This window comes from Dasypus novemcinctus, chromosome 14 (genome assembly GCF_030445035.2).
Source record: "Dasypus novemcinctus isolate mDasNov1 chromosome 14, mDasNov1.1.hap2, whole genome shotgun sequence".
NCBI classification, from domain to species: Eukaryota; Metazoa; Chordata; class Mammalia; order Cingulata; family Dasypodidae; genus Dasypus; species Dasypus novemcinctus.
In genome coordinates, this window is record NC_080686.1 from 36,038,160 (window position 1) to 36,065,367 (window position 27,208).

The 27,208-nt window shown below is 35.0% G+C and overlaps 1 protein-coding gene across 26 annotated transcripts in view; it reads right to left on the reverse strand.

Moving 5' to 3' along the window:
- Window positions 1-27,208, reverse strand: part of STAU2 (staufen double-stranded RNA binding protein 2) — a 330,295-nt gene that overhangs the window by 141,475 nt on the left and 161,612 nt on the right. For all 26 annotated transcript variants that reach the window (XM_071207866.1, XM_071207860.1, XM_071207865.1 and 23 more), the window contains 2 exons: window positions 21,835-21,966; window positions 2,638-2,698 (listed from right to left, as the gene is read on the reverse strand). In XM_071207866.1, the coding sequence (XP_071063967.1) occupies window positions 2,638-2,698; window positions 21,835-21,966 (193 nt within the window). The remainder of the gene's footprint in view (window positions 1-2,637; window positions 2,699-21,834; window positions 21,967-27,208) is intronic.

Sequence of the window (27,208 nt, forward strand, 5' to 3'; positions counted from 1 at the left end):
CTCACTATTCAATAGAGCTTCAGGCGATTGACAGTATGCTTTCATTTTAAAAGTGTCAAGTTAATAGCTATCTGACTTCCATATTCTATTACATTATGTTTATATTCTTTGATAAAAACAAATGTCTAGTGCCAAAATAGGACTATTCAAGAATAAACTATATATTTCTTGGTCATCGTGTACTTGCAAAAAACATCTGACAAGAAAAAGTATAATAAGGGAATTTTTGGCAAATCTACACAGAATGATATCATTTTTCACACAAGGGAGAGAGGAGGTTGGGAAGGAAATCAACATTCATTATGCACTTACTAGGAAACAGTACTGTGCTAAGTATTTTACATAAAACCACATTCGATTTAATGTTTCTCACATACCTTACCAAGTAATTATAAACCTATATATTCAAACATTAAAGGAATTAAATACAAGCTCTCTAAGAATACTAAACATACTCCATTTTCTACCTTGGGTTATGTGCTAAGCCCATCACATTCACCAGCCCTTGGACTCTAAGGGCTCAGAGTCAGATTAATTTAAATTACTCCCAGAAACCAACTCAAGAATTCCATTACACATCGCTGTAAAATTCCTTTCAAGGGGCTAATTTTGATGACCCCAAAAGTCCATTCTCCAGAGGATGCTTTGGGTAAGAGTTTGTTCCTAATTTCATTTATATATCAAGAGATAAGCTGCTAACATCAGAAGAATAAAGACTCAGAAGTGGCTGCATTGGGCTACGGGAAAAGACGGTAGTCTCCACAGGAGTTAAAATTCCTCATAATTTTTGGTTGTTGGAAGATCATGAAGGACAAAAAGGAATAGGTGATGGTACTATTAGCTAGGGCCTTGAAAATGATGAAGATATGACACTTACAAGGTGGACAGGCATGATTTTGGGCCACCAAGGACAGAATATACAGCCTAAAAGTAGTATGTAGCCCTAAGCAGGTTTATAACAAAAATTAATATGAATGGAATAAATAATTCCAGTGTAATGGTGGATGCACAGAGTATACCAATGTTAGCAAAATGAAGCTTCCACACCACCAGAAGGACAAATATACAACAATTAATGTTAGTGGATCTCAAACTTGTCAAATCAACAACCTTCTACTCATGACTTAAGCATCACAATGCAAAATACATTAAGTAAAAGAATTCCAGCGAAACATAGCCCAAGCATTTCTAAGAATATATTTAATATACATTCACCATTATGTTCTCAGGTAATAGGAGGAAAAAGCAGCACAATTATTTTTTCTCTTAACAAGGCAATGTCGTTTAAACATAAATCTGAAGTACTCAAAGCAGAATTCAGGTTTTTAAGATGAAAGCATACAAGAAGTGTCAGACTGCCATGGAAGGATATATGTGTCTGAAAATTGATCTCACGAAGAAAAAAAAAAATTGGCATGCTTTATCCACTTACTTAGTGAAAGATCTACAATTTAAATTGTTTAAAGTAGCAGGTACAATGAATATTGTCACCAAGTGTGTTAAATTTTGAAGCACTGTGGATACTGACTACTAGTAGCATCAAAAATATTTTTTTTATACCTGTATTTATAATTATAAAAAAAATTTTAAAGTTGGGGCTATCAATGAATTCCTCTTAAAAGCCACTCCTATGTATTACATATTATTATCAGACATGCCAAATATTTGTCTACAATCTTTGTTGAGCAAACCATGCATTTAGGTGGAACCAACAAAAAGGAAGTAGGTGTATAGATATGTGAGTTTAAGTCTAAAGTTAGCCTTAAAATGTAAATAAAATGTGGAAAGTGGGGAAAAAAAGAATAAAGACACTCCATTATGGCAATTTGCATATTTTAAGCTTATTTAGCTTTCAGAGGTTGTAAGGAAGAGAGAGAGTTGGAAATGAGGTAGGTTGAGTTCTTCACTGACTGGGTTTTTTTTCTCTCTGATTTATAGTAAATGGGTCACTTCAGTGAAAATAGATGCTTTTCCTAGGGGGAAGGAAGATAAAGAAAAATGTTTGTACTTCCTATGCACAATATCTTGTTCACAAATATTTAATAAAATGAACAAACTTAAGTGGATTTTAAGTATCTTATAATACTACACATGGGATGAAATTCTGAATAATTTTACTCCTTGCTTTCTGATATTTCACCTAGAGACTTTAGTAAAATATCAAAACTAATGAGTTTCACAACGTGAAAAATGCTTATGGCCATGCTAAATGAAAACAATATAATACAAACTTTTATCCATATTATGATTATAATTATTTAAAAACTTGCATGTACCTAAAAACAATTAGGACACAAAAGTGTTTTGGGAGGACTTATTTCTAATCGTTTTTCTTTTTTCATTTATTTATAGTATAAGAATGTTGTTACAATTAAAAACTACAACTTAGATAAAGAATGTCACCGTTCTGTCGATTAAATGGTACTCCACTGCAGCGGTGTAACATTAAGGACATGAGTCCATGTGCCTCAGTTTTCCAGTTATTCTCTATGTTCCAGGAAAGTAGACACAATCCTTTGCATCCTCCTTAACACTTGGCATGGCTGTTGTGCACAGGCAAATTCCATAAATACCCAGGAACAGTCTAATCACCAGTGAAGAACACCAAGCGCAGATAACATAAAAGTGAAAACTTACTGTTACTAGTTGGTTCAGGAAACCCAGCCTTTGGACCACTCCATCCTTTGTTTTCCCCAGTCTGAAAAATTAAATCAATTGTTTAAATCCTGAAAAAGAGGTTTATTCAATAAAGAAAAAAGATGACTAATCAATTAAGCAAGGACAAAGGGCTGTCACAGTCATTCTGCTTATTCCTATCCATCTCTGATCCCTGGAATGATGAGTACAAGTGTAATTAACGTGAAAAGTACTGTCTATCACTTTTCTACAATCAATCTATTTCCTGTTTCCCCTTCTGTTTTTATTTGCTCATTTAAATTTATAATTTGAGGCATCAAGGAAGCCCATGGTATTGACACCAGTTGAAAGGGCAAGTCTAAGATCACATTTATTACTAGAAGGAAAGCTAAAAAATGTAACAATGCTCTGTAAAACCTCATGTGAAATGCGAATATGGGTATTATTGCATATATAAGACTATTTATCTTTGAAACTGAACAAATGTATATTAATGTCATAAGATGTTAATGTCGGCCAAACAAACAACACATTATGCTAAGTGTAAGAACCCAGACACAAAGTACTAGATATTGTATGACTCCATTTGTATAAAATGTAAATATAAATCAATTTATAAAGATGGAATTAGATTAGTAGTTATATAGGGCTGGGGAAGGGTAAAGGGACTGAGAGGTGACTGCTAAGGGGTGTGGAGTTTTTCTTTTTGGAGTAATGAAATTGTTCTAAAATTTTTTGCAATGATGAATGTGATTATACTAAAAGTCATCAACCGTACATTTGGATGGATTATATGATTTGTGAATATATTCAATAAAACTGCTTAAAGGAAAGAAAGTCCCATATTCAGTATATGTATAAAGAACATAGAGTCTATTTAGGTGGTTTAAAGGAAACCAATTATTAATCAAAGTGTAAACAATAATAATCAGCATAAGTGCTGCAGCGACTAGAACAGCTTCTTCACACTCCTGAGCTTGTATAAACTAAAAAAATGCTACTTTAGCCATTCTGAAAAAGTCCTATGATAAGGATTACAAAATTTGCTAATGACATATAAAAAACATTGAAAACAAAGCCTTAAATTTAAGTAAACTATGTAAAATACTGACTTTTCCTAGATGTTTTGATCTGTGTTAAGTGCAAAGTACACTTCAAAACAGATCTTTTTAAGTAGTAATCTAATCAAAATTTAAAAAGTTATGTTTTATTTTTATGGAGCTGCTATTATTGATTGCAGGGGGGAAGCCTTATTATCTATTATCATCAGCATTTTATATTTATATTAACAGAATCAAAAGTTGAATGAATAAATAAATACAGATTTCAACATAAAATACAATTCTGGCAAATAGTTTATCAACGTTCATTTTTTAAAAACACTGTTCTAACTGAATTTTCTCTCATTTTTACTATACACCTTAGAGTGAACAAGAAAAGATGTACTGGCATTCAACAGAAGCAAAAATGAAAATAAAGAGTCATGAAAAAGAAGCAAACAGTATGTTAGAAATAACCAGCAGCCCATACAAACCAGAGAGCAACTCCTCCATTAAACATGTCTTTTAAAACATACATTCCCATCTTCTCCCACGTTTACCATCCTGAGAGATCAATGTTCTAACTTTTGACTGCAAAATGCTAACACAGGCATCCATCAAAAAACAGAAATTGCTGTATGATAAAAGAGACAGACATAAGATAGAACTTAACCCTAACAGTAATAATAGCTAATAACTAACACTTTAGACTTACACTGAGATGGGTAATGTGCTGTTTTACAAGGATATGGATCGTCTCATTTCAATTCTCATAAAAACTTTAGAAGATAGGCAATATTATTTTAATTTTATAGAGAAGGTCAGAGAGGTTAAGAATTAATCTGAAGTCACACAGCCAACATGTGGAGGTACAAGGACTTCAACCTAGGTTTTTCTGGCTAAAGAGATATTAAACACTATTACCTCTGTGTTATTATTATTAGGGAAGAAAGAAGAAGCTGACAAAAGCAATGAATAGAAAAGTTACAGTATTTAAGTATGAACTATGCATCTATGAAAACACTGGAATGAAAAACAGAATTTGGAACCAAATAAGAAAAATGTGGAAAAGGTATGACTAGGATGGATAAGATAACTGCAAATAACAAATGAGGAGCCAGTAATATGATGGAGAAATAGATGCTTCCAGGGATCAAATAAGTTTAGAAGATTTGGAAAAGCAGCTAAAATATATCAATGTGTAAAAAACCTAGTAAACAAAAAGAAACAAAATATTTTCAGGTTTTCTTTTTCATTCCTTTCTTAATTTTTATTCATACCTCCAACAGAAGCAGCTTGTAGCTATCAAACTGCTGAAAACAGTTCAGGTTCTTGGAGAAGTATATTCATGCTTTAGGAACCCCAGGGCCATTCCAGAATTCATACAAGGCTGGCACAGGAGTCTAGTCTTTTCAAACAAGTGGATCTCTAACTTCACTATTTTTTAATAAAATCCATTTAATTCAACTGCATTAATAATTTCTGTTCCTAACCTTTTGTTACATTAATAACTATAAATTTTAAGCAGTGGTTAATGTATTATTTATATCTAAGATACATGTCTAAAGTCAAAATTTCTTGCTTACTTAAAGATCGCTGTTTGGAGAGTGAGGGGAAGGGGTACTAAGACCAAGGGCAACGTACTTAACCTCCTGGAAGAGGAAACCCTGTAGGCACAGAGTACAGAGTATCCCCCAAATCTTACATTTTGTATTTCTTCTTCAAGCATAACCTCCTACTGTACACTGAGTACTTCTCTTATTTTTAAAAATGTTTTTTTTCCCTCAAAAAATTCAGGTCTCAGTCTTCCATTTCCTTTGCTCTCTCTCCCAGTCTATCAGACCAGTTACAGCTCTCCTTTCTTATCTACCCAGTTTGAATCCCACATCAACCATTCTCCCTCCAGTTCTCAAACCATCTAGCCCTTTTTCTTCTTATAACCAACCTGCAAATCCCTATTTCTACAGCAACAAAATAATGTTTGCTTCCATATCCAAGATTCCCAGGGCTACACAATCTTACAAGCTGATAATCCTTAAAATCTGTAACTTCAAACCTCATTTTGATCATCAGTTCTACTCTGTTATTTTAATTGGACCTGTCCCTGATCAGCGCCCCACAGTGGCTGCCTATTCCTTATGACACAAAGGGAGTGGACTTTAACAGGATGTGGACACTTTCCCATTGTAAAAGAATGGAGGGAGCAAATGTTTGTAAAAGCTATTTGGTGTGCAGAGATGCTGGCGGGAGGGCTTAGAGGAGACACCCTCTGAATCACTTCTATGTTCTCTGTGAAATACAAAACAAGATCGCTGAATGAGAGCAATGCTGACTGAAGGAGGATTATACATTTGAAACAAGTGCAGAAAGCGAGAAACAAGTCACGTTAGGGAGTAGAAGAGCAGGCTAGTTAAAAGAATGTAGATTTCCAAGGTATTTGGAGGGCTTATTGGGAGTTGGTAGTAATAAATTTACCACTTCATTCTTCCTTTCTTAATTCCTTTCCTTCCACTAATAACTAAGGTTATTTAAATATTAGATTATATCCCCTGTGCCTAATTTTTCACCTTAAACTGATTCCCCAATGCTTTCTGATTTTTATACCAACATTCCAATGAAATTGTTTTTATAAGGTTTTTCTTTAATCATAGCAAATTGAACACAAGGAATGATCTTTTCTGTCCCAAAATGTCTCTAAAAATCCAAGAATTTTTAAAAGGCATAAACTGACACACATGCACAAAATCAAACAAAAAATATGAAAAGAAATAACAGCAGAAGAGATAAGTCAATCAAAATCTTGGATCTGGAAAGCAGATGAACTGTTGTAACTAACTTAGCACATGTAAGTAGGCTGAAAACTAACCTGCCTGAAGGAAAGATCTACAAAGAGTAAGATGATGTGTGCCCCAGGACCCCACCTCAGAAACCATACCTGGTACTTCCAAAGATTAATCCTGCAAGGGGCCGAGAACAGAAAGATTATGTGGAGACGTTTCAAGGTGCTATGAAGCCCCAGGTCGCCTCTTTGACCCCAAACAACCAGGTGTCTCCCTCTCACTAATAAAAAATGTAACTTTACCCCTTCCTAACAGAAAGCAGAGGGTTATAATTAGAAGAGGATAAAGCAGAGAGATTCTGGATACCAGGCACAGCCAAGGGAGAGTCAAGAGCACGTACTACATGAGATTTCTAGCCCCCTTCCTCACCTGGCTCTTGGAAAAAGGAAGTCAGTCATCTGCTCCACAAATAGTGAGGGCAATAGGGAGAGCAGAATAAAACTCAAAAAAAAAAAAAAAAAAGTCTCAAGAGAAATAAGAGAAAATATGACACTAATTATACAAGGATAAAATGCTAAAAAAAGGAATATTTTCAGAATAACGAAGAGCTCTGGGAAATAAAAAAATACAAGAGAAGAAGTAAAAATTTCAAAGAAGGACTAGAAGGCAAAGTTGAGGAAATCTCCTAGAAAGCAGAACAAAAAGAAAAAGAGAGAAAACTAGATGGAAAAAAATATGAAATTCAAAAGATCACCATAATACTAACAGGCATTCCTGAAGGAAGTAATAGCAAAAATAGAGGAAAGGAAATTGTCAAAGGTATATGAAATTTCACGGTTCTGAAGTACATGAATTTCTGGATTAAAACCCATACATTGTACACAATTTACCAAAGAATACACATATCAAGGCAATCACCCATGAAATTCCTGAATGCCTGAGAAAAGAAAAGCAAGAAAAGCATCAATGCAGAGAAAAAAATCATAGTTTCATATATAAGTTTAATAATTAGAGGCTCTGGAGTTTCAATAGCAATGCTGGAAGACAGAAGACACTGGAGCAATGCCTATAAAACCCTGCAAAAACTATTTCCAAGTTAGAATTATATCGCAGAAGAAATTATCAATTCGATGTATGGGAAATGTAAAGCTATTTCAGATCTACAAGATCTCAAAAATTTTTAGACTTCTCATGAATCGTTTATCAGGAAACCACTAAAATATGTGCTCCATCAATATAAGAAAGTAAACCAAGAATAGGCAACACAATAAGGGAGAGAAGCAAAAGAAATAATGGTGAAGAGAATAACAAAATAGTACTTCTGCAGCAGACCTATCAAATAACCAATCCAAATTTGAACATAAGAATACTGAATTCTGAGAGAGTTGGGGTGGAAGAGAGGATGGAGGAAGGAAGGGAGGGAGGGGGGAGGATGGAGGATGTGGGGGAGGAAAAGAACTGGTAAATTATATGTTGTATTTGCCTGGCAGAGAGTTTGGTGTTATGTTAGAGAAGGATGTAGAAAAGTGTACGTGTGGAGTATATACAAGAGTTAAATACACATTTTTTTTCTAGCAGAAACTTAATACATAGTGTCTAAAACTAAAAATCAAGAAAACACAGTGCAATCTATTGAAAATACTAAATAGTAGAATAAACAGTTAAAACTGATGTTAAGTAATAGCGTCTAATAAAGGGGAAACAGAAATGGCCAGTGGCAGGGCAAAAGAGTATTTTTTTTTCAATTATAAATCTTCACTTTTTATACACATATGGATATTACTTTGGCCAATATAATAACCAAATTTTAAAAGAATGAAGCACAGCTAGATAGATAGAGAGAGAGAGAGAAGCAGATCGAAATATGTGTCCAAACTTAGAACAAACTATAAGATATAAAACTGAGTGGGAAAAAAAATCAAGATGTAAGAATATTATATTAAGTATGGGTGGAGGGGGCATTCCACATTTTTTAGGATGAAGAAACCTAAGGATAAGAAAAAGCCATACAATATACGAAAAAGCTCTTAGCTTAAGCAGAACAAGGAAGAGATGACGGCCCTTATTGCAAGTAAGAAGAAAGCAGATGAAATGTTAATGAATTCTTTTTTTTCTTTTAAAGATTTATTTTTTATTTATTTCTCTCCCCTTTCCCTCCACCCCCCACTGTTGTCTGCTCTCTGTGTCCATTCACTGTGTTCTTCTGTGTCCGCTTGCATTCTTGTCAGCGGCCCAGGAATCTGTGTCTCTGTTGCATCATCTTGCTGCGTCAGCTCTGTGTGTGTGGCACCACTCCCGCGCAGGCTGCATTTTTTTCGTGCAGAGTAGCTCTCCTTGTGGGGCACACTCCTCGTGCGTGAGGTTCCCCTATGTGGGGGACACCCCTGCGTGGCACGGCACTCCTTGAGTGCATCAGTGCTGCACATGCGCCAGCTCACCACATGGGTCAGGAGGCCCTGCGTTTGAACCCTGGACCTCCCATATGGTAGGCGGGCACTCTACCAGTTGAGCCAAATCTGCTTCCCTTAATTAATTCTTAAAAGCCAAGTGTGCATTAGCATGACAGCTTAGAAAAACTGGAGCCCTAGAGAAAGAAGCTCTTTTCCATGGCCCTCCTCAGGTACTTAAGAGAATAATTGGAAGTACATCTGGAGAAGAAAGTTCCACTTAGTGGTGCAGGTATGCAGCGGATGAGAGGCTGCCACTAAGGGACAGGGATGGAACCTCGAACAACTCTCTAGACCCTTCACTTGTATGAAGCAAAAGGCTAAAGCCACTGGAAAAAAGATAGTCTACAACTGCAAGCAGGAGAATCATATCTATCAGCCATGTGGGATATAAGCCCATCTCAATTTAGAGATGGAGTGGATATGGCCATCCCAGGGCCCATAGGATGGATGAATAAAATATGGATTACAGCAGACTTACTGGTGTTCTACTACAGAACTACTGCATCATTACAATACCATTGTAGTTGTATCATTGATGTGGAGACAGAGGCCACGGAAGTTGCTCAGGGCAGGGAGAAGAAGAAGAGGTGTGATACGGGGGCATTTTCGGGACTTGGAGTTGTCCTGAATGATATTGCAAGGACAGATGAGGACATTATAAATTCTGCCATAACCCACTGAATGTACTGGGGAAGAGTGTAAACTGCAATGTAAACTATAATCCATGTGGTGTAGCAGTGCTCCAAAATGTATTTACCAAATGCAATGAATGTGCCACACTGATGAAAGAGGTTGTTAATGTGGGAGGGGTGGGGCTGGGGAGTGGGGTATATGGGAACCTCTTATATTTTTTAATGTAACATTTTGTGTGATCTATGTATCTTTTTTTAAAAAGACAAATAAAAAATTTGCTAAAAAGAAAAAAAAAGGAAGGGTAGAGACAAATCCCATCTGTCTCTGGGGTAGTGGTAAGAAACCCTTTCCCCAAGGGCTCAGGCAAATATTCATTGCTTTTGGAGAAGGGGTAGAAGCAAAAGTTACCTGCTCCTGGAAAAAAGGGCAAAAAGTCTCTAGGGAGGAAGACCCTACAATGATATAAAGTAGAGGTCTGCAAATAGTAGAAAGAAGAAGAAAACTCTCTTGAGGAAAGGGGCAGAAAAACTGAAAAAGTGACATCATTAGATACAGCTCAAAGTGTACCTGAGATTGAGGCTGGACAACAGAATCAAGAATCATGCCCCCATGCCTATCACTGTGGCATGGATTGGTAATCCTATCACCAAGCAATAAGCACTAGCAGTTGACTACAAAGGACAATTGACAAAAGCATGAAGAGAAATACACTTCCCCTAACATACACTCCTCACCCCCTGGCACAGCAAAGCAGCGGCTGCTGAAACATGAGGTTGAAATAGAAACACTAAGAAAGACCATCTAGAATCTCTTCCCACACAAAACACAGTTAACAATAAATCACAACTGAAGGAATTTGAAGTTAGTGATGACTATAGAATAAAATGCAAAATAAGCTCAGCTATTACCAGACTGATGCAACCCTCCATACTAATAGTATGATAAAAGAACATACATACCCATTTCTCAATATAAATACTATTTAATTCAGCCTTTACTGTTTTTCTATACACAATGTTTAGCATTCAATCAAAAATTGTGAGACACCTGAAACTGTAAGAAGAAACAAACTATTGTCAAAAGATAAAGGTATCAAGAAAACATAAGCCAGAGAAGCAACATGCATGAACACATGGGAAATTTCTGTGGAGAACAAGACAAAGGCAAGTGGAAATCATAGCGGTAAAGAGCAATATTGCAGATGAAAATGAACAGTGATGTCCTTATTTGCAGACTGTACGAAGTTGAATAAATAATCAGTGAACTTGTAGATCAATCTGTCAAAATTACTGAAACTGAAACTTAAAGAAAAATGAGAGGTTAAAAAAGAGCAGAAAATACCATAGCTATGAGACAATACCAATGACCTAACAGATATGTAATTGGAAGCCAAGAAGGAGAAGAGAGAACAGGGAATAATAAATGTTTGAAACGATAATGGATAAAAATTTGATGAAATTACTGAATGACAACAAATCACAGATCTAAAAAGCTCAGCAGGTTAAATACAAAAAGAGGAGGAAGAGGAGAAGACAGGAATAAGGCGGCAGGAGAAAAGGGACATGAGGAGGGAAGGGAGAAGAAGTGGAGAGAAGGAGAAAGGAAATGAGGAAGAAAGAAATGAAGAGAATAGAATCAAATGTAGACACATCATAGACAAATTGCTGAGAAATAGAGAAAAATTTTGAAGACCATTAGATGAAAAAAAATTACATCCAAAGAAAAATCCTCCATAAATTCCAAGAAACCTCTTGCCTTTTTTATGCCATCAGCACTCTCTCTATAGATTCTAAATATTCCAGTATCTTCATCTAGCTCAATAGCTGTTAAGTCCAGGAACCTTCTAGCTTGCTGTATGTTATTACCATTCCTATTGCCAGACCAATTAAATCTTCTCTCACAACAAACTCTTTATGAAAAGCTGCTACAAGTTGTTTCATGCATTCTAAATGTTTAGTGGCCTTTCATTTCTGGACATAAGCATCAACTTTGTATGGATACTTTGCAGACTTCTCATCAAAACTATACAAATCAGAAGACAATGAAACAAGATCTTTAAATACTGAAAGAGAAAACCCAGAATCCTATACCCTGAAAAAATAACTTCCATCAATGAAGACTAAATGAACAATTTTTCAGCAAACAAAATCTAAAAGAATTTAATTCCAGCAGACCTACTATATAGGTAATATTAAAGGATGTTCTTCCATCAGGAGTATGATATGAAAAGGAAATTCAGACCTACAGAAATAAATGCAAAGTACTAAAAATGGAAAAAATGAGGTAAAAGTAAAGGATGTTTTTTTCATGATTTTAGCCATATAAAAAGATAAATGACTACATGGATTTATCCCAGGTACAGAAGGGTAGTTCCGCATAAGAAAATCAATTAATGCAACATACCACATTAACACAATGAAGGAAAAAACCTATATGATAATCTTAATTGACACAGAAAAGGCATTTGACAAAATTCAGCACCCTTTCCTGATAAAAACACTCAGAGAACTAGCACTAGAAGGAAACATACTTAACATGATAAAGGGCATAAATGAAAACCCACTGCTAACATCATTCTCAATGATGACAGACTGAAAGCTTTCCTCTTAAGATCAACAACGAGACAAGGATGGCACTGTCACCACTGTTATATAACATTAGGCTGAAGTTCCAGCCAGAGAAATTAAGCAAAAACAAGACATGGAAGACATCCAACTATGGAAGGAAGAAGTAAAAATGTCCCTACTTGCTGGTGACATAATCCTATACATAAAGAATCCTGAAAAATCCACTAGAGCATATAAACCAATTCAGCAAAAGTCTGGGTACAAAATAACCCAATGGTCTTTCTATATAGTAGTAATGAATAATCAGAAGAAGAAATCAAGAAAAAAAATCCACTTACAGTAGCAACTAAAAAGAATCACAATAACTAGGGATACATTTAACCAAGGATGTAAAGGATGTAAAGGACTTGCAAACAGAAACCTATGAAATATTGCTGAAAATAGGTAAAAAAAAAAAAAAAAAGACCTAAATAAATGGAAGGACATTCATTATATATGGGTTGGAAAACTAAATATTGAGATGTTTATTCTACCCAAAACAATACACAAATCACCACAATTCCAATCAAGAGTCCAACAGACTTCTTCACAAAAATGGAAAAACCAATTATCAAACTCACATGAAAGAATAAGTGGCCCTGAAATAAAAACTCCTTCAAAAGGAATGAAGTTGGAGGACTCACACATTCCTGATTTTTAAACTTATTACAAAACTACAGGAGTCAAAACAGCATGGTACTGCCACAAAGACATATATTCAAACCAATGGAATAGAAATGAAAATTCACAAACTCTCACTCCTATGGACTACTTATCTTTGACAACAGTGCCAAGTCCACTCAATGGGGAAAGAGAAGTCTCTTCAACAAATGTTGCTTGGAAAAACTGGATATCTATATTTAAAGAATGACTGTGGGGAATGGATATGGCTCAATCAGCTGAGTGCCCGCCTTCCACATGGGAGGTCCCATGTTTGGTTCCTGGTGCCTCCTAAAGAAGACAAACAAACAACAAGCAAAAACAGTGAGCAACACAATGAGCAAACAACAAGCAGACAACGAGCAGGGAGCAAATGTGGCTCAAGCAGTTTAGTGCCCACCTCCCACATGGGAGGTCCTAGGTTCAGTTCCCACTGTCTCCTAAAGAAAAAAATAGACAACCAGCAATCAATGAGCAAAAAAACCAGCAGACAACAAGCAGATAAAGAGCGAAAAAACAAACGAAAAACCAACCAGCAGACACGTGCATGCCAACAATGATCAAAAAAACAAAACAAAACCCAAAAATCAAAAAACGAGCAGACAAACAAGGGAGCCATGGTGGAGGTGGGGAGGGGGGAGTTTAAAAAAAAATGAATGTGGACTACCACCTCACACAATATAAAAAATTAACTCAAAATAGATCAAAGATCTAAATATAAGAATTCAAATTATAAAACTCCTAGAAAAAAAAATAGAGAAACATCTTCAGGACCTAACATTAAGTGGTAGATTCTTAGACTTGACACCAAAAGCATGACAAACAAAAGAATGAAATAGATAAATAGTATCTCATCAAATTAAAAATGTTTGTGCATCAAAAGATTTTATCATGAAAGTAAAAAAAAACAACCTACAGAATGAGAAAAAATACTTGGAAACTATATATTTGATAAGAGTTAGATAGCTGAGAATATATAAAGAAACTTCGGCAATTCAACAACAAAAAGACTTACATGAACTAAGTAAAAAATGGGCAAAAGACTTGAATAGACATCTCTCCAGAGAAGAGATACAAATAGCCAACAAGCATATGAAAAGATGCTCAACATCATTAGCCATCAAGGAAAAGCAAATCTAAACCATAATGAGATAACCTCTTTCTCCCACTAAAATGGGTATTATTAAAATAAAATGGAAAATAACAAGTATTGGGGAGAATTGTGGAACACTCATTCATTCCTGGTGGCAGTGTAAAATGGTACAGTGCCCATCAATGAATGGATAAAGAAAATGAGGTACATATATATAATGGAATACTGTTCAGCTGTACAAAAGGACTTAAGTTCTAATTCATGATGCAACACAGATGAACCTTGAAGACATCATGTCGAGTGAAGTAAGTCAGACACAAAAGGCCAAATACTATGAACTCACATAGAAAATAAGCAGAATATACATATTTATAAAAGTCAGAAACTAGAATACAGGCTACCAGGGGCCAAGTGGGGGAAGGGAATGGGGACTTAATGTTTAATTGGTATAAATGTTTGTGATGAAAGAAAAGTTCTGGCAATGGATGACGGTGATGGAGGTACAACTTTGTGAAGGTAGTTAATACCACTGTATTGATATTTGAAAATAGAAATAAAGGGGAAATTTTAGGTTGTATATAAGTTACCATAAACACACACACACAAAACCCCAAACAACTGTACAACACAAAGAGTAAATCAAAATGAAAACAATGGACTAAAGTTACAATTATAAATTATAATTATAATCTGTTTCATAACTGTAACAAAGGTAGCACACTAACACGAAATATTAATAATAGAACTCAGAGTGTGAGAAGGGGATAAATGGGAACTCTATACCTTCTGTATAATATTCCTATAAACCTACAATGCTCTAATAAAAAAAGATAACTTACAGTATAAAGCAAAACTAGTAACAAGGAATTAAGGAATTTGGCAGGAATAAAATATATGTAAGTAAAATGTAGACCACAGTAAGACAAAGATTGGGAGAGATGAAACGGAAGCACACTATCATAAGGAGGTTATCTTATATATGAAGAGGTATAATTTAAATTGAAGGTAAATTGGTAAGTTAAAAACACATATTGTAAGTCCTAAAATAACTACTAAAAAAGAAAAATATTTTAAAGTGATAACTAGTAAGCTAATAGTGGAGATAAAATGGAATGATAAAAATATAAATCAGAAAATAGGCAGATATCCAAGGGCACCATTTTTTCAACTCGCCCCAGATAAAGGCAGTTGAAGCCATTGTTGCAACCTGCCCTGGACAAAGGCCATGGCAGAAGAGAATTAAAGATGACACACTTCCTCACTGCAGGGGACAGTTAGTTGAAGGGATGCATTTGCTTGGCAGGTCAAAAAAGCTCAGCTTTAGGAGCTGTAGAAGAAGCACCTGGTGCCCTTCCTGACCCCCTCGGCAGGGCACTTTGGAGCCAGTTTGCTCTCTCTTCCTCGGTCCACTGGCTCAGACTCAGCAGGGGAAGACTGATTTGGGAAACTATTCTCCAGTGTGCCACAAATGCAGAATTTGCCCTCCAGATGAATTCACCTTTAGACAAGGAAAGGGGTGTGGGACATAGTAGTCAAACTGTCAATAGCCAAGGGAAGAAGAGAGTTGTAAGAGCTACAGAAGTTAAGCAACATCTTATTTACATTGGATTTCAATAAGATTAAGTGGTGATTTCTCATCAGAAACCACGGGCAAGAAGGCAATGGGAAGAAATATTTAAAGTACCACTGCTAACCAAGAATTATTTTTATTTGAGAAAGTGTGAATTAACAAAACAATCATGTATACCATACAGGATTCCCATACGTTGCCCCCCTCCCAGCAACTTATATTATTGTGACAAATTTGCTACAAATGATGAAAGAACATCATCATAATATTACTACTATCTATAGTCCATAGCTTATATTTGGTTTATTTTCCCCACAAACCATTCTATTATTAACACTGTGTATTAGTACCAGTACTGTATATTTGTTAAAGTTCATGAGACAATGTTCTCATATTGATACACTATTAATCACAGGTCATCATTTACCATGCGGTTCACTATGTTATACAGTCCCATTCCTTGCACAATTCATCCAAAGTGTATATTCAGAGACTCTCAATTTCAGCACAGAGTTATGCTGTCATTACCTCAGTCTATTTCAAAACATTTTAATTACTTCAAAAGGAAAAATCACATACCCCCTTATATCCTCCATTATTGACACTTGGCATTGATACCATACCTTCTTTGCCATGGCTGTAAAAAATATTACAATATTACTGTTGACTACAGTCTATACATTATATTACATTTCTCCACTGTATCTCCATATTCTAAACATCTTGTAACAGAGGATCATTCTTGTATTTCTACTACTAACCACTATCATCATACACCACAAGAATCACTATGTTATACAGTCCCTACGTTATCCTCTAGCTTTCTTTCCATTGATGTTAGCCTCCCCAGACTTCTTCCTTTTTTATTTATTTATTTATTTATTTATTTATTTATTTATTTATTTAATTCCCCTCCCCTCCCCCGGTTGTCTGTTTTCTGTGTCTTTTTTCTGACTCTTGTTTCTTTGTCCGCTTCTGTTGTCGTCAGCAGCAGGGAAGTGTGGGCGGCGCCATTCCTCGGCAGGCTGCTCCCTCCTTTGCGCTGGGCGGCTCTCCTTACGGGGCGCACTCCTTGCGCGTGGGGCTCCCCTACGCGGGGGACACCCCTGCGTGGCACGGCACTCCTTGCGCGCATCAGCACTGCGCATGGGCCAGCTCCACACGGGTCAAGGAGGCCCGGGGTTTGAACCGCGGACCTCCCATGTGGTAGACGGACGCCCTAACCACTGGGCCAAAGTCCATTTTCCCCAGACTTCTTCCTTCAGCCACAATCACATTTATAAATCAGAAGTATTGATTATGATCATTAAAATGTGCTAACCAGGAATTTTATATCTGGTGAGAAAGGTTTTTAAAAATGAAGGTGAGAATAAGACATTCTTACCTAAACAAAAGCTGAGATATCTGTCACCACTAGACTGGAATTATAAGCACTGATAAAAAGGAATTATCAGTCTGAAAGGAAAGGGCACTAGAAAGTGCTTAAAAGAGGTATAAAGAAATATAGATCTCCAGTAAAGGCACCATTTGGGTAACTATAAATGTCAGGATAACTGTAGTGTATTTTTTGGAACGTAACTCAACTTCTTACTTCCAACAGGAGCTAAAATGCAAATGAATAAAGAGTGATGATAAACCTTTGGTTTGGGACATACAATGTACAAAGATGTAAATGGTAACAAGAACAACAAAAGGTATGGTGACAGGGAAGAGGACTTGGCCCAATGGATAGGGCGTCCGTCTACCATGTGGGAGGTCTGCGGTTCAAACCCTGGGCCTCCTTGACCCATGTGGAGCTAGCCCATGCACAGTGCTGATGCATGCAAGGAGTGCCCTGACACGCAGAAGTGTCCCTCACGTAGGGGAGCCCCACGTGCAAGGAGAGTACCCCGTAAGGAGAGCCGCCCAATGCAAAAGAAAATGCAGCCTGCCCAAGAATGGCACTGCACACATGGAGAGCTGACACAGCCAGATGACTCAACAAAAAGAAACACAGATTCCTGGTGCCGCTGATAAAGATAGAAGTGGTCACAGAAGAACACACAGCAAATGGACACAGAGAGCAGACAACTGGGGGGAGGGGGAAAGGGGAGAGAAATAAATAAATAATAAATCTTTAAAAAAACCAACAACAAGCACCTTGTACCAAAATCATGGTTTCTAATATCATTCTCCAATAAAGGGAACCAGGGCTCCTTGGAGAAATGGCTGATAAAAAAACAAAAACAAAAGGGGTATGGTGACAGAGGGGTATAGGAAAAGTATATACATATGCTACTTAAGTTAAGTTGGCATCAAACCAACTATAATTATTATATATTTAGGTTGTTAAATTTTAACCCTATGGTAATAACACAGAAAATACATGAAAATTATATTCAGGCAGAAGAAAGAAGGCACTCAGCATGGTACAATGCAACAAAATCAAATAAATATAAAAGTAGGCATTAATAGGGAATCAGATGTGGCTCAACTGATAAGAGTATCTGCCTACCATATAGGAGATCCAGGGTTTGGTACCCAGGGCCTCCTGGCGCATGTGGTAAGCTGGCTCATGTGCAGTGTTGCCACACACAAGGAGTGCTGTGCCACGCAGGGGTGTCCCCCATGTAGAGGATCCCCATGCACAAGGAGTGCACCCATAAGGAGAGCCGCCCCATGCAAAGAAAGCTTTGCCCACCCAGGAGTGGTGCCACACACATGGAGAGCTGACGCAGCAAGATGACGCAACAAAAAGACACAGATTCCCAGTGCTGCCTGACAAGAATGCAAGCAGACACAGAAGAACACACAGTGAATGGACACAGAGAGCAGACAACGGTGGAGAAAGGGGAGAGAAATAAATAAAAATAAATCTTAAAAAAAAAAGTAGGCATTAACAGAAGAACTGGAGACAAAAAAGCTATAAAAAAAAATAGCCAAATGGTAGAAGAAAGTCCCATTATAAGTAGTGACTTTAAATGTAAACGGATTAAACTCTCCAGTCAAAAGGCAAAGACTGGTAAAATGGACAAAAAAGCATGACCCAACTATATGCTGTCTGCAAGAGATTCACCTTAGATTCAAAGATGCAAGTAAGTTAAAGTAAAAGAATGGGGGAAAAATATATCACATAGTAGTAACCCAAAAAAGAGCTGAGGTGACTATACTAATATTGGATAAAATAGTCTTAAGGTCAAAAACAGTCATAAGGGACAAATTCTATATGGACAGAGGGGTCAATTCAACGAGAAGATGTAACAATTATAAATACATATGCATCTAACAGCAGAGCCCCAGAATATATGAAGCAGATAATAACAGATTCGAAGGTGAAAATTGATGGTTCTACATTAATAGTAGGAGACTTTAATACACCACTAGCAATAATGGATAGAATGTCTAGTCAGAAGATCAATAAGGGAATATAGGACTTGAATGACACTCTAAACCAACTAGACCTAAAAGACATATATAGAACACTACATTCAACAAAAACAGAATACAGATTCTTCTAGAATTCACATGGACAGTTCTTCAGGATAGGTCAAATGTTAGGCCACAAAACAAGTCTCAATAAATTTTTAAAATATTGAAAGCATACCATGGATCTTCTATGACTACAAGGGAATGAAGCAAGAAATCAATAACAGAAGGAGAACTGGAAAATTCACAAATATGTGGAAATTAAACAATATACTCTTAAATAATCAATGGGTTAAAGAGGAAATCAAAATGGAAATTAGGAAATATCTTGAGACGAATGAAAATGACATTCCATACACAACATACCAAACCTATGGAATGCAGCAAAGGCAGTGCTGAGAGGCAAATTTATACCTCTAAAAGTTTATTATAAAAGAAGGAAGATTTCAAGTTAGAGAACTGTAGAACTAGGAGAACTAGAAGAAAAGCAAGCTAAAAAACAAAGTGAGTAGGAGGACATAACACAGATTAGAGCAGAAATAAATGGAATTGAGACCAAAAAAACAAAATCAGCAAAACCAAATGTTGGTTCTTTGAAAAGATCAATAAAATTGACAAAACTTGAGCTAGACTGACAAACAAAAGAGAGAAGATACAAATAAGGAAAATCAGAAATGAAAAGGCGGGCATTACTACCAACCCCACTAAAACAAAAAGGATAATATCAGGATACTATGAACAACTGTACATCAAGAAATTAGATAAACTGGATAAAATGGACAAATTCTTAGAAACACTCAGACTACCTACACGGACTCAAGAAGAATGTAAATAACATCACTGAAATACATACATATCTTCATGAGGTGAAAAGAGGAAATGTAAGATTCTACATATGGTAACAAATTATGAATTGAAAAAAAAATCTATGGCACTACACTACACAATGAACCCTAAGTTAAAGCATAGGCTATAGTTAATAGTACAATTACAAAAATGTGCTCTCCTCAATTTAACAAATGTTCTACAATGCTGCAAGGTGTTACTAAGAGGACAGTATATGGGAATTTTGTTATTTTATGCATTATTGTTTTGTAAACAATATCAAGGTATTCACTCCTCTTACTTGGTCTCTGTGCAGCATATAACTGCAACCTACTTAAATTCATTTTCTATTCCTCCTTTTTGCACTTATTCTTTCCTCTACCCTTTTCCTGCAGATTCCATGCATATTATCTGCTGCTCAAATCTTACCAATTATACTACAGAAATATTTTTGGGGTGTTTTGCCTCCTCTTCACCACCACTGACTTAGGTTAGACCCTCAGTATCTTTTACCTGAACCACTGTGCTAATATCCTTCATAGCCTTCAGTCTCTCCCTGCTCAAATCTAATCCCATTAATTATCTTTTGAAATATACAAACCAAATTATGTCATATTCATGTTCAGGTCCTAAATTACTGTGTCCTCAAACCCCTTACATGGCATAAAAAAACAGTGGTCTCAGTTCTCCCTGTCTTTCCAGATTCATCCTCATGTTCTCTAGGCCAGCATACTATAATTTTTGTTTTATGACTAAAATTCCCCATCCCTACAACAGTTTTTTGAGAGCAGGGACCAAATTTCAGTCATCTTCTTGCCTTCAATAGTAAGTGTCTGACAACTCATGGATTTGCAAGAAAATTTTTCAGAGTCATGGAAATTAAATAATTTATAAAATTAATGCTGTTTTCTTGGTTGTGTTTTGTTTCCACTTAATGAATAAATGTCTGCAAGAGATTTATTTTGACATATATTTTTATAAATCACTCACCAGTTTTAAGTCAATATAAATGTGTTAAGTTAAAACAACATATACACAATATAAGATCTACAGAAACTTGAACACATGTTAGGTGTCATGTTACAAATACTTTTAAAAGAAGAAAAAGCACTGACTAGCCAGGTTATAAAAACAGAATTGAAATCTCTAGTGATACACACAAATGATTTTTTAAGTCACTCATATGAACTGCCTAGATATACATAATTGCCTTAAAAAGGAAAATATATCTAAATGTTTTTTAATAGATGATTCTGTTTCTTAATGTAAACTTCAGAAATGTGTTCCTGTAGAAACCAAAAATATCTCTGAAACAAGATTCTTGTGTGAAAAAATGGCTTGGACACAAACATTACTTTTGATAGAAGTAACTACTAAGTCTGTTTTATGAATTTTCATACAAATAAAATGTTTAATAAAATCATTTCTAGATCTCCACAGAAAACAAAATTATAATTTAACACAAAATGAAATTAAGCCAGTTCCTGACAAGTTATCTGCCAAGTCCTGAAAGCTGGGTTCTCTGTTTCTCTTACAACAGAGGTAGGTGTTAGTGATGTCACTAACCGCTGCTGAAGAAATAGGGGACCATGAACACAGGTTTTGGCAAAAAAAATAAACACCCTCTGAGTTTATCTTTAAATTTAAAGTAAATAGAAAAATTACTTTATAGAGTGTCTTTCCAACACTGCCCCTGCCCTGACAGGGTAAGTCAGGATCTTTATTTCAAGTATATTCAGCTGATTCCAGAAACAGATGCTAACAACCTGTCTTTAAAAGGCACAAATTAAGACAGTATCCATATGACAAAAACAACCAATCAATAAACCAAAAAATATTAAATTGGTATTATATAAAACATGTACGACTGTGAAACAAACTTTCAGTATTTGCTAATGTAAGATTACAATTACTCAATATTTCATCATAACCCCATAAGCAGATGTTGTTCTGTACCTGGGAGATCTATCTTTAAAGACATAAAAATAGAGCACTGCCTCAGAAAACTTAAGACCTGATGTGTATTTTAATTCCAGTAAGACATTACTTACAGTCAAGAAACATTGAACCACAACTTGTTAATCACTTTGATACTGCCACAGAATAGGACATATACAGGTAAGGTTAACTCTCACCTTGTCAAGTTGCTCTTGAAGGTTAGTGGATGCTTTATAACCAAGTTGTAACAGCATAGCTTCTGCAGCATTTTTTTTGGCTATCTTTTTATTAGGTCCTGTTCCAGTAGCAACTTCATTACCTATTTTGACCTGATAAAATCAAAGTAAGAAATTAATGATAGTTACGTTGGTAAACAGGAACTCCTTAACATCATAAAGCAATGTGTTCTACCATTTAACATTCAAAAATACAAAAGCTGAGTCCCCAAGAAAAACAGCACATAACATCTCATTTATGTAAAATTACATAAAGAAGTGAAATTACATATAGAGAAAAATATGAAAAAATGGTCTGTAAATGTTTATATTATAAACAATATCATTATAAATAACCAATGGGCAAAAGAAGAAATCCCAATTGTAACTAGAAAATATTTTGAACAAACAATAATGTGAATACAATAGATCAAAATTTGACAGATGCAGCCAAAGTTATGTCTGCAAGAAAATATATAACCATAAAAGTGTAGAGTAAGGCAGAAAATTAATGAGCTAATTATCCATCTCAAGAGGCTATAAACATAATAGCAAAATAAACCTGAAGAAATAGAAGAAAAGAATAAAGACGAGAGCAAAAATGATGAAGTAGTAAAAAAAATAATAATAATAAACACAACAGAGAATTTCAAAAAGTCAAAAGCTGGCACTCTGAAAAGACTAATTAAATGATAAATCAAAGACTGATCAAGAAAAAATAAGGTACAGATGAAGCACAAACAAGAATGAAAATGGGAGACTGCTATAGTTTCTACAGCATTACAAAATAAGGATACTGAGAAAAATTTTATGCTAAAATTCCATTAATATTTAGATGAAATGGAAAAATTCCTAAATAACACAAATTACCAAAACTGTCACAGAATAGGCTTACAGCTACTAAAGAAATTAAACCCATAATTTAACACCTTTCCACAAAGAAAACTCTTGGCAGTTTCTCCAGCAAATTCTACCCACTATTTAAGGAAGAATAATGCTAATCTTACACAAATTCATACAAAAACAGAAAAAGAGGAATCAGTTCCTACTATTTTATAAGGCATCATCTTGGTTTAAAACCCAACAAAAACAGTAGAAGGAAGGAAAATTACAGACCAGTTTCACTCATGGAAAGTGATACAAGATTTTAAACAATATAATAGCAAACTGAATCAAGCAATATGTAAGAAGAATTACAATGAAGTCGAAATTATTTAAGACTCCAAGATTGGTTTAACATTTGAAATTCAAACAAAACCTATCAGTGATAGAATGAGAAGACAAACCATATGGTCATCTTAATAAAAGGAGCAAAAACAATTGATAAACTTCAATACCAATTCATAAATAAAACTCATAGCAAACTAGGAAAAGAAGGAAACTTGCTTAATAAGATAAAAGGCATTTTACAAAAAACCTACAGCAAACATAAATTAAAACTAAGGTTAAAAGTTAAGAAACAAGACAAAGATGCCTTCTGTATTACTAGTATCTAACATTTTACTACAGGTCCTAGAAAGAGCAATAAGGCAAGAAAAAGAAATAAAAGGTGTAAGAATTAGAAATAAAGAAAATCTGCTATTATTTGTAGATAAGATATTTATATATATATACGAAATCCAAGAAAATCTACAAATAAGTATAAGAATTTATGAGTTTTATCAAGATCTCTGCATAAAAGGTCAGTATACAAAAGCAACTGCATTTCTATATTCCAGCAACAATCAAGTAGAAGATGAGAAAAAAAGTAAATACCATATTCAATGAAAATCAAATACCTAGGATGTGCAAGACTTCCATATAGAAAACAACAAACATATTGATAAATTATTAAGAAAAATCTAAATAAATGGAGAGATATACCATGTTCATGGACTGAAGACTCAAAATGATGTCTTCAAATTGACCTATAAATTCAATTAATTTCAATCAAAATCACACACATTTTTTAATAAACCTTGACATATTGATTTCAAAATTCATGTGGAAATGCAAAGTGTTAAGAATAGCCAAGTCCCCTCTGAAGAGGAATAAAGTGGGAGCACTTATTTCTCTGGATATCTAGACTTATAAAGTTACACAAAGGAAAAGACTGATAAATTTGACTTCATTAAAATTGTTTCCGTTCCTCAAAAAACATCATTTAAAAAGTAAATTGGAAAATTACAAGAGAAGATATCTGAAATGCCATCAAAGTGCAAGGGGTTCACTAAGACTACACAGTGGATTCCTATAAATCAAGTTTTTTTAAAAATTGATATAAAGTGCTGAACAGGCAATCTATATCTGAAAAAAAATGATAATCTTGCCAGATGTCACTGTTCTTTGTTTAAAAATAGGTAAGTGAAAGCCTTAATAGCTTCAAGCCACTGCTTGGTAAAATTTCACAATGACAACAGACTGGGTGGTAGCAATGAATGGATAAGTGGTACAAAATCCAGTTTTCAGATATACAGTATAATACTTCTTTCCATACTTTTCTTTTTTGACTCTTGTGTAAAATCAAATCATCAGCTATTTCACTGGTCCCAGAACTTACAGATTCCCATTCATGTGGCATCCGCACTTGAGTCCTGCTCACCTTTTACACCAATATTTAGTTTTATTTGTGTTACTGTTTCCATCCCTGCCTTTAGGCATAATAAGCCAGTCATTCTTAAGGAACTGGTGCTGTTAGATACAATGGCAACAAAATACAAACTAAACAAATATAAACAAAGTGCAAATAATATGACTGAAAGAAATGGCACTATTCAGAACTTTAGCTAAGATAAACTAAATGTCTTAATTATTGTAGTATATGAAACACTGAAAATGTATTCATGAAAAAAAAATTCTGTAACTATCATAAGCCTTTTAGTTCAAATTTGTGAAATGTTTTTGCAACGTTCCATTGATTTATCTCCTGAAACCAGAATCATCATATTGTGACAAATCAGCAGTGTCTATGTACCTCACTCTCAGAAACACTGATCTATTAATAGTTAAGTTCACCATCAGATTCTTGGTCCAGATGAAACACACACTTCCTCCCGTATCTGCCTCTGCCTGAACCTCACCTGAACTCAACAGACCATGTGGATAATGCACCTTGAATCTCTGGCTAAAGCCAGCTTCTTATACCTGCTATTTTTTCCAGTGCTCCACCAGCCCCTGTGTTGTTGCAGGAGTGCTTGCCAGTTAAAAGATTAGCTCGGCTATGTCAGCAACTTCCTGTACTGCTCTACTTGCCAAACACTTGCCAAAGCAAATGGAAACAAAATACCAATAAGCAGCAAATAAATGCAAAAATATTCTCACTCTGTTGCTGTTTCTACCTCACTCTCGTTCACTGAATTCTTCTGCTAATTTCATCCTAAATCTGATTCACTTATCCTAGCCTGAAGCCCTTTGGCTCTAGGTTCCTGCTCTTAGATTGCAGTGCTGTTCCTGTCTTTACATTCACCTTGTATCTGTGTCAGCTGACTTTCCATCTAACCTATTCTGTTCCTTGATTCCATTGTGCTAACAACACAATGGTTGATCAAAAACATCACCTCATTATAAAAATCAAAAAAGTATTTACAACTTCATAAAGTCTTCCTAGAAAGCACAAAAATGTTATATTATAAATAAAATATTTTTCATTAAAATGTTAATTTTTCTGCAAAGAAACGCAATTATTCTGCTATGTAGTAAAAGTTAAGAATGTCAGGTTTTTATCTTTAAACAAATAGTCAAATGAAAAAGTCCCTAAAAACTTAAGAAACAGAAATTTCTGAAATAGCATTTACCAAAGACTTAATTCACTGCCTTTCATTAGACACATGAAATGAATGAAACTTGCTCTATATGTTTTTTATAGAACCTGGAGATCTTAATCATGGTTAAAAATTAACATCATATGACACATAATAATGCAATCTGCTAAAATGCAATTTAGTTTAGCTATCAATATTTTCTCTTCAAAAAATTAAAATTCCCCTCTCCAGGAAAGTTAAAAGCTTTAAGAAATTTGCTTTGCAATCAAACATCTAAATAATGTCTATAGAGATTATCTTTTGCTTATCTGATAATCAACACACAGAAGTGCACTGATTTTAAAACAAGCTTACTCTTTTTTGTATATGTGACAGAAACAAATGAGCATATTATCTCTAGATATTTCCCTTCCACATTAAATTAAAACAAATGATAACATTGCTAAAGTAGTTTATACAAAAAGCCTTTTACTTTGATAAAGTTTCAGCATACTGTAATGAATCCACTGGGGCTTCCAGAAGGGGTGAAAAAAACAATATGAATTCAGAGTGAAAACATTTAAAAGCACAGCCAAATGTCCCCATTTAACTAGAATGTTTATGAATACCCATAAAATAGAAGCTGGTCTGAGACTATCTAAATTTCTCCTTCAAAGAAGGTACTCAATATATTCCATAGAAAGGGAATTTTTTAATAAAACCAGTTTATATTCCTAATACATGTCTAAAAGTTAGGTGGCTTTTCCCTTCAAGCTTTGTAGTTCGAATATAGCATTCTTCAAAGCTAAGAATGTAAGATGATGAAGTGTGAATACAGGTTACCAAGTGAAAACACGAGACCAATATGGTTCTGGGTCCTACTGATATTTAGACAAAATGTGTTTATCAACCACAGAAGGACTCCCCCTCTGTGGGTACCTGGGTTCCCAATAAACGTTTAGTTGTGACTATATCATAAATTTACATCTCCAACAAAAGTCACCTCTCAGGTAGGCAGGAAAGTAGGTAGGCAGTAAACATGTATCAAGTATTTATTAAGGTCCTACTATATATAAACCACTATATAAGGTACAATGAGAAAAGAAGTATGGAGATTATAATTTAGGTAGAAAAGCAAAACTAGATATACATGAAAAGTTCATCAGTAGGCGGGACCATGTTTGAATGTCAAAAATGTCTGGCACACAATAGGCACTTAATAAATACCTGTGTATTTTAAATTGGATTATTATTTTTTAAAAGTTTGGGGACATTAAGAAGAATTTAAATCCAGACTGGTATTAGATGACTCCAATGGATTAAGAATTGGATTTATGTTAAGAAAATGTAAGAAAAATGTCCACATTTTAGAAATATACAACAGTCAACCTCTGTAAGGGTAAAATAACATCTGGTTGGAATTTAGCTTTAAAAAGCTTCAGAAAAAGAAGAAAAGGAAAGAGGAGAGAAAAACTGATTGCTGAAGCAAGTATGACAAAAATTTTTATAATTTGGTGATTATAAATTTGGGTGACGAGCATATTGGGAGTCCATTATATGTTCTCGCTACCTTTGGGTGTGTTTGAAATTCTCATAATAAAAAACCAAAACAAAGATTTCTTCAAGACTGGGGCTTG